We start from the raw sequence: 8,670 nt of genomic DNA on the forward strand, positions 1-8,670 counted from the left end.
GGGGGGGGGGGGTGCGGCTCTTCTATTTCTTATTCTTTTATTATTTGATTTTCTTTTCCTTTCTTTTCCTTTATTACTACCTTTGTGAATCTGTCGGAACATTCCTGTATTAATACCGTGGAAGGTGGATGTTGGGGGGGGATAAGGAAAAAGGATTTAAGGCCCGAACGTGAGGAGGATTTTTATCGACGATGCTCTGACCATTATTATTATTACTATTGTTATCATCATCATCGAAACTTTATACGAGGAAACAGAGAGCTTGATAAAGAAGAAAGTTTTTGTTGATAAAAATTAGAATAATAGTGATGTTGTATGTGGGAACGGAGGATCGATTGCGATGATTAGTAATGAAAGTGGAAAGTGCAAGAGAAAAATATTAAGAGAAAATATCAAGAGAGATCAGAGTGATAAGGAAAATAAAAAAAATTGTATTGAAAAAGACAAGTGACAAGTTTTTCGAATACCGCGGACTGGTTGTAATCGAAAATTTGTATGCTATGAAAATTTTGAAATTTAACGAACCGGAATGGGTATCGATTTTGCTTTCTTGTTATGAATAAAAAAATAATGGGATTCCGTGCGACGAAAATGTACGTACGATTTTGGAATTTGCTTTAAAAAAATTTTATTCTTTTTCCCGTCGTTTCGTATCCTTGATATCTTCTTATCATTCATTCTAGTGTCCCACCTTTCTCTCTAACATATATGTTACCGTATGTATATATATATGCCATATATATATTTATCTTTTTGTCCTCATATTCCATATTTTTTTTTTACACACGTGGTCCATCACCGCGTCAAGTTACGAAAAAAATGACTCCCATAATAATTTTTTTTTGAAAATAATTATAAAATATACGCATCCATAATCGCGACGGACAAACGGATCGACAGAGAAAATAATATTAAAAAAAAATTTATTAGGAAGCAACCAAGAGTGGGTGAGAGGGCGATAGGAAGAGAGAGTGAAAGAGCACAAGAATGAGTGATGACCAATCAGATAAATAGACAGATAGATAATATTTTTGAGATAATCAGATAGTTTTAGAGGAAAAGAGTACTTCCTCGATACATTTATAATTTCCTCTTTTTTTATTTTTTTTTTTTTTTATTTGGACAATATTTCTTTTCAGGTATGTAACTCTCGATCTCTGCTATCGGTCTATCATCAATGATACAAAATACAATCAATCAATTTGTTAACCTACCTACTTTATACATATGTCCGTATGTGCGTATGCACGATTAGGCATGTAGATACATTATATAGTACGTATATATGGATATAACCACATACATATACATATACGTCTTCCTTGTTTCAATCTAATGAAATTTTTCCTTTTTCCTCTTTTTTTTTTCATTCATATTTCTTTCTTTTATTTATTTCTCTCAGCATGCATATATGTATATAACATAGACGTCATATAGTTCCCTCGTATAATCGAAATGGTGCATATACTTTTGCGTACAATAATAAAGAATTAATATAGCCAATACAATAGTTTTGGAATAATGATAATAGCAATAACAATAATAATATCGGACACTCCATCGACATAAATAAGTGCACGTAGAAAACGAGTAAAAAACGAAATAAAAAATACAACAATTAACAATTATCACCGTATTGGTTTTCTTTTCTCTCTTCTTTTTTTATTCCTTTACCCTTTTTTTTCTCAATTTTTTGTCTTCTCTTTCTTTCCATTATTCCTTTTTACTACTCCTACTTATTTTTTTCGCTCGTTTTCATTTCCTTGTTCGCGTTTTCGTTCGCATACAATTAAAAAGGAAATAAGGGTTACTGTACTGTTTCAAATTACATAATGCATTTATGTATGCACGCATGCGCGTATTGGTTAGTCATTTATCGGGTTGATTTTTGTGTTTAGTTGAAAAATTTCGTAAGGATTTCGATAGGATTTAGGTTCCCATTGTCAGACTCCTTAGGGCGTGAATGAGGTCAAAGGTGAAGGATACGAATTCGTGGATAGATCGGACCCAGGAAAAAATGGTAGAAGAGAAAAAATGAAGTATACTTTATGTCGTATAATAAAAGATAAAAAATTGTTTAAAACTATCTAAAAAAAAAGTACAATAAATAATCAATAACTAATCGGGACGAGCCCGTCCTTATAACCATTAGTCGCATTAAAATTGATAAAACAAGCAATAAACGATCAAGTTGAAATTTGCAATTGTTTAATTAGTAGGAACTTGACTTAATTGTTTTTGTCTTTTCTTTTTCTCTGTATTTATTTCACTGTCATTTAGACGCGGCTTTTTTCAAAAGGAAATAACAATTAGAAAAAAAAAAAAAAAATTCGATATGGCAATCGATAAAATCACGCGAAACGAGTAAAACTGAAGTATACTCTTTTAATAGTAAAATTCCAACGAACAAAAAATTGTGCACGCTATGTCAAAGGGACCGGAAGGATGTTGTCGAGTGGAAAAAGGCGACAACCACACGGACAAGGCGGATTTGAAAAATTTCCAAAATACATAACTTTGGTCGATGTCGTCAATATGTTTGTGAACATTCGATATACGGTATTCGAGAGATTCTGTATATTTTGAGTATTCAATGTATCACGTCAAAAAAAAAAGACATAGTCCATCCAACGTCAGCGCAATCATTCATTATTTAAAGACTCCACGTCATATCCGCTTTCCTCTTTCGTATTAGTTTTCATACTTTACAGACTACATTATTAAAACGAGAGTACTGGGTAAAATCTAGTCGCTCCTTCTATTATTATTTTTTCTTTAACTCGCACTACTCTTCATCTTTTTCCCATCTCCTTACCAGCCCTTTAATCTACGCTCGTCCGCGCCTAAGAAGCGCGACACTTCCTGCTTGCATTTCTCACGTGTCACGACACCCTTTCCCGGTGCTACGTATGCGCGGTAGCAATTTTTCTTTAAATAACAAAACCGGAAGAAAGTATCGCGCTGTCACTGGGCGAATAATTCTATAATAAAAAATACGGTTTTTTATTTCATTCTTATTAATCCTCATATTTTCCACCCCTTAATCGTCTTCGTGCCGACTTCGTAGCGCGAAGTCCTGTAACGTCTAACGGCTACTTTTATCATTTTTTTCCAATTTTTTTTTTCTCGAAATTTCTTCCCTTCCTTAATTTTCATTATTTATTCCTCACGCTCGTCTCTTCCTCCTCGTCCATATTCGCCAACCAAAGAAACGCACGACGGCTACGAAGTACTACGTACTCAATGGAAAAACCGTAAGAACTAAGTTTACACTAGAAAAAATTGTTTCGTACGGTCGTCACCTATGCGACCTTCTCATTAGTCATTAATTAGTCATTAATCGTCCTTAAATCCCTTCCGCGAGAGATGCTATCGAACTACAAAATAACCCTATACAATCCTAAAATTTATCGCTAAATATCTAAATATATGTTTATAATATTCTTAATTTATAATTTCTTTTTACTTTTTTTTTTAATCTTTCTGTCCCTCGTTATCAATATATAGTTATCGACAACCTCAACAATATCGTCGTTATCATCATTATCATTATCGCCGTCATCGCCATCGTCTTCATGGTAATCACGAATCGTCAATACTATCATGATTTCTCATAGTGGTTATCGTAGCGATCCAAGATCGATATATCGTTATCATGATCATCATAGTTGATTGATACTTATTCGTTATGTCATTAAGGACGCATATATCACCTTATAAATTCATAGATACTCAAATGGGCGTTTTTCACGATATATCATAATACAAGAAAATTTCTTTTTTTTTTTTTTTTTTCTTTCATTATCCATCTCCAATTTTGACTTTCTCTTTCAGCTTCGTTCTACCATTATATCTCGCGATACGCAGTATAGGAAAAATCGTGAATCGATCACGATCAATTTATTGGGAATCAATGGCATTACATACGGCTACTGTCGAACCCCTAAATTTTGAGACACATACCAATATTCTATTTACCCTCAGACAATTATCTTTTATCTTTTCGCTCTTTCACGAGAAATCGCTAAAAAGTATCTAAATAATAATTTCCCAAGTATCGTCAAAGAGAATTTTTCTTAACGGTGATTTATTATTGTTACTTTTATTTTTTTTTCTTCTTCCTTCCGTCTCTCTCTCTCTCTCTCTCTCTCTCTCTCTCTCTCTCTCTCTCTCTCTCTCTCTCTCTCTCTCTCTCTCTCTCTCTCTTTAAACCCGTAACGTAGTGCTACAAAATATTTGCAATCTAACATTATTATTATAGGTATAATAGGTTTCACTTCGAAAAGTATTGTATTCTTATTTCTTTCTCTAAATTAGGTTTTTCTTTTTTACGGTTTCCTTCCTACTCTCTCTTTTTTTTTTCTGTATCCGCATTCCTATTTATTCGTTTTTCATTATATTCCTTTACGTTCACTTCGTTAAGAGATCCTAGCTAAACCTACTGTCAAATATGGTATTACGGAAGATGCGTTATGATTGGACAATTCCCTAATATATATCAAATTCGATTCAATTACGAAATTAATTATGCGAAAAACAGCCGGCCATTTTGAAGATTGTCGGAGACGTTTGATTATCATGAAAATCTGTGTTCGTTCCAAAAACTCTTACCGAACACAAAAAAACTAATTTACATTTCAAAAATCGTCACTACTAATAACATCCAAAATTTTGTTTCCGTCAAAATTGCATTAAAAAAAAAACTCTCCTAACAATATCCAAAATGCCCTACGGTCAATCTATCGATCCTATCAATAATCCTCCTTATCATTTTCGCAAGTTTCTTCCACAATTTCAAAATCGTCCAATCACACACGTCATTATAAACTGGCGCGCTTCACATCGAGTCAAGGAACAATATTAAAAATTAAAAAAAAAATTAATTAAAAATCTACCATGAGCACAATACAATTATATAAATTTAAAAAAAAAAAGATTTCAAAAAGTCATCAATGAAACGCGCCAATCGGCGTGCGCACAGCGTACACGTGTATGAATGTCGATATATGTAATGTGTATATATATATATATATATACACGTCCGGGCATTCTCTTCGCCATCATTAAAAAAGTAACACACAATGTGGATAATAATTTTCATAAAATGCAGCGGCGTAGTAAACCGACCCACGTGGAGTGCTGTTGATAGTGGTGATGGTAGTGGTGGTGGTGGTGGTGGTGGCGTCGGCGGTGATAATGATGGTGGTTGGTTGTGGTGAAGAGGTCAGGTGTATATTTTTTTTCAGGGGTCAAGGGGGGTAATTGCCGATCAATTACAAGAATCGCGCGGTCTCCCAGGGGGTGGTTGGTGTATAATACGTCCTCGCGTTATTTATCAGTATATAGGCATTGGTGTTTCAGGGGTTTCGGGAAGGAAAACGGTAGTGGGGAAAAAATGAGGAGGTCATTACAGTAAGTACGAAAAGAGGGGAACGTGTGACTGAGGTGTCTGACGTCAGACGAAATTGTATTTTTTTTTTCTATTCGGGGCATCGTGCTCAACCATTTAAGGGATGGCCGTGGGGCACGTGCCTATTATTATAGATATACGCGCATACGCAAACGAGTACGCAGACGACACCTCAGTGTATACATAAAAATATATATATATATATATATATATATATATATATATAATTGTATGTATACATATATAAAGATATAGGTAGGTAAGACTGACAGAAAAAAGGGGTTAGAAGAGGACAGAGAGATATATAGACAGTTTTTTTTTTTGAAAGTGATTGCGGGTGGTGGTAGTTGGGTTCATTGGGTAGGGGGGAGGGGGGGTGGTTGGAAAAATAGTACATATATAAAGATATAGGTAGGTAAGACTGACAGAAAAAAGGGGTTAGAAGAGGACAGAGAGATATATAGACAGTTTTTTTTTTTGAAAGTGATTGCGGGTGGTGGTAGTTGGGTTCATTGGGTAGGGGGGAGGGGGGGTGGTTGGAAAAATAGAAAGATCGAATAGACAGTATTATATAGATACAAATAGTACGCGTTACGGAATATTATTATTATTATTTTTGTCGACGTACTTAATTACCTAAAAGAATTAGGCTAGTAATACGCGTGTACGTAGACGAGATTGTGGAGGGGATGATGATGGGGATGGGGGTTGTGTAAGGGGGTGCAAACGGAGGTGGTGATAGTCGTAGGGGAGGGGGACTGGTTGACAGATTGCATCGTGGAGACGGGCGAGACTTGGTTGGGGGGACCGGCCGGCACCTGGGGCACCTGGTATACGGGATTGGGCCCAGTCATCGGGCACTGGGCCCCGGCGCCATGTTGGGCCCCGTGTTGAAGGTAGTTTGGTGGTAGACATACCTCGAGACGATCGGTTCGTGGCATCTTCTGCGGCATGGCCACCGTCTGTGGGACCACTCCTAGGGGACTGCCAACTCCCGTTGGGTCCGCCGGACCCATGATCGCGGGCATTATGGGACTTGGCGCGAAGTACGGACTGTACGTGCTGCCCACCTGCGGCATCCCGGTCAGGTACGGATTGGTCGCCTGCGAAAAACACCCGGAAAACATCCAGGAAATATTGTTAGATCAACATCGTGCTCCAGGGGTAGTTTCTTTCAAATCCCTTAGAAAATTGACAAACCCAATTAGTGTACTTTTGCGTTCCATGTTCCATATATATGTATATATATTTTTCTTTGTTACTCAATCAATCCCCTCTGATAATTTTAAATTATTTGATCCAAGACAAACCCCCTTCACAGTTATCTAAAGAATCGCACACGTCTCTCGGTGTCTTTTCAATTTCAATGCAATTCACTTTGATTTGATTCAATTTTATTGGATGCATCTTTTTTTTTTCTTCCCTTGTTCACTTTCACTCGACTCGTTTCTTACTCTTTCTCTCTCTCACTCTTTTCCCCCTCTATCGCTCACCCGTGTGCAAGTTCTTGGACGAAGCAGTTTTTTTTTTGCGGCAGCGGGTTCCCGGAAGCGGATGTGGACAATTCGAAGCGCAACTCAACGAGCGGACCACACGCTCTTTATCCTTGGATTTTTCAAGCCTTTTTCTTTTACGTGAATATTTAAAGGAAACGCGGAATCCTCTTTATTTATTGTGCGATACGATTTTTGTGTCGTCTATAGAATTTATATCGACACCCAGAAAAAAAAGGAAACACGGGTACTTTGATTTAACGATTTATATTATTTTTATTCAAAGTCGAAGTGTCGTCGATTGAAATCTCAAGAGGAATCCGTAGCTCCTCGTCAAATACGACTCTCTGAGAAAAGCTCGCTACACACTACTGACATGCGCATAATCAATCACTCATAGTAAAAAAAAAACCAAACGTATATATTTATATATATAAAAATTGTAAAACTCGACTTTTTCATTTACGACAAAAAAAAAAACATAAAAAAAAAATAAGAATAAAGCATGCACTTATCGCACGAATCTACTTTGTGTGAATTCTCCTTTACTCGAGAGTGCTGAGCATTTCCGCAAGTACATATCATATAAAACACGTAACAGCTACGTACGTACATACAAGATTTCAAAAACGATAGCGAGATTTAAGGGAATATATAGCACGAGCTATATAGCTTGTATATTAATTAGAAAAATGTAAAGAAATTTTATCACGATTACATATTTTTATTGGTTTTTTGGAATTTTTTTTTCTTTTTTTTTTTTCTTTTCGAAACAAAAAATTAATCTCGTCATCGCCGTCGAACTTGTAAACTAAAAATTAGTGAAAGCCAACCAAAACCAGGAGTTACCATAAAGGCGTGGGTAGCGAGAAGTTGCTGCTGGATTTGCTGTTGAAGGTGCTGGTGTGGTGGCGGAGGTGGTGGAGCCTCCTGTTCACCAATGACGCGTAATTGGAGAACACACCAACAATCAACCACAACCACGAGCGCCACAGCGGCAAACATAGGGGACAGACAGGCAGTCATACGTGTAGTATAGGATCGATCTCACGTATCACGGACGATAATTAATCATGAATTAGAACTAAGTTTGGTATGGACACGTGTTAATGGCCAATGCATAAACATTGAATTTTTTTCTTCTGTAATATCTCTCTCTCTCTCTCTCTCTCTTTCTCTCTCAATCTCTCTTTCTCTCGTTCTCTCTCTCTTTCTCTCTTGATAACAATGCATTTCTAATTTTGTATCTGGAGTTCGATCACTCTACGGATGCAAATATACAACGTGTTTAAATATTGTGATAAGGAGCGCGAGCGCCTTCGACACGGGTTTATGAGATTAGATAAGATAAAGATAACGATTATTTATTAAGATGAAATTGTCTTTCGAATATACGTATGATGGTAGGTAATAGCATTGCTATATTGTTATCTCGTGTCTTTTGTTCTTGTTACGTGATTGTACAATGGTTTTTTTTTCTTTTTTTTTCTAAAAATTGCAAATTAAATATTTAATTGACATAATAATTGAGTCATAAGAGAATATGCTTTTTTTTTGTAATACAGGGAAATCTTGTATACGATACCGTAAGTGACTCTTCTGTCAAAATCATAATTAGCCGTAAGCGCTCGCGTTCTCTTGATACTAATTTCTTGATAGTTTTCTCACGATAGAATAAAACAGTAATAAATTAGACACTCAAGAAGAGCAGGAGCAACACTGACCACTAATATATTAATTTAAAAAAAAAAAAAAAAAAAAAAAAAA

At 35.9% G+C, this 8,670-nt stretch overlaps 1 protein-coding gene across 5 annotated transcripts in view; it reads right to left on the reverse strand.

Moving 5' to 3' along the window:
- The window catches only part of LOC107264420 (protein muscleblind), a 203,103-nt gene that overhangs the window by 41,135 nt on the left and 153,298 nt on the right, over positions 1–8,670 (reverse strand). For all 5 annotated transcript variants that reach the window (XM_025081692.1, XM_025081693.1, XM_025081690.1 and 2 more), the window contains 2 exons: positions 7,753–7,833; positions 6,328–6,513 (listed from right to left, as the gene is read on the reverse strand). In XM_025081692.1, the coding sequence (XP_024937460.1) occupies positions 6,328–6,513; positions 7,753–7,833 (267 nt within the window). The remainder of the gene's footprint in view (positions 1–6,327; positions 6,514–7,752; positions 7,834–8,670) is intronic.

This window comes from Cephus cinctus, unplaced genomic scaffold (genome assembly GCF_000341935.2).
Source record: "Cephus cinctus unplaced genomic scaffold, Ccin1 Ccin1_scaffold0169, whole genome shotgun sequence".
Classification (NCBI taxonomy): domain Eukaryota; kingdom Metazoa; phylum Arthropoda; class Insecta; order Hymenoptera; family Cephidae; genus Cephus; species Cephus cinctus.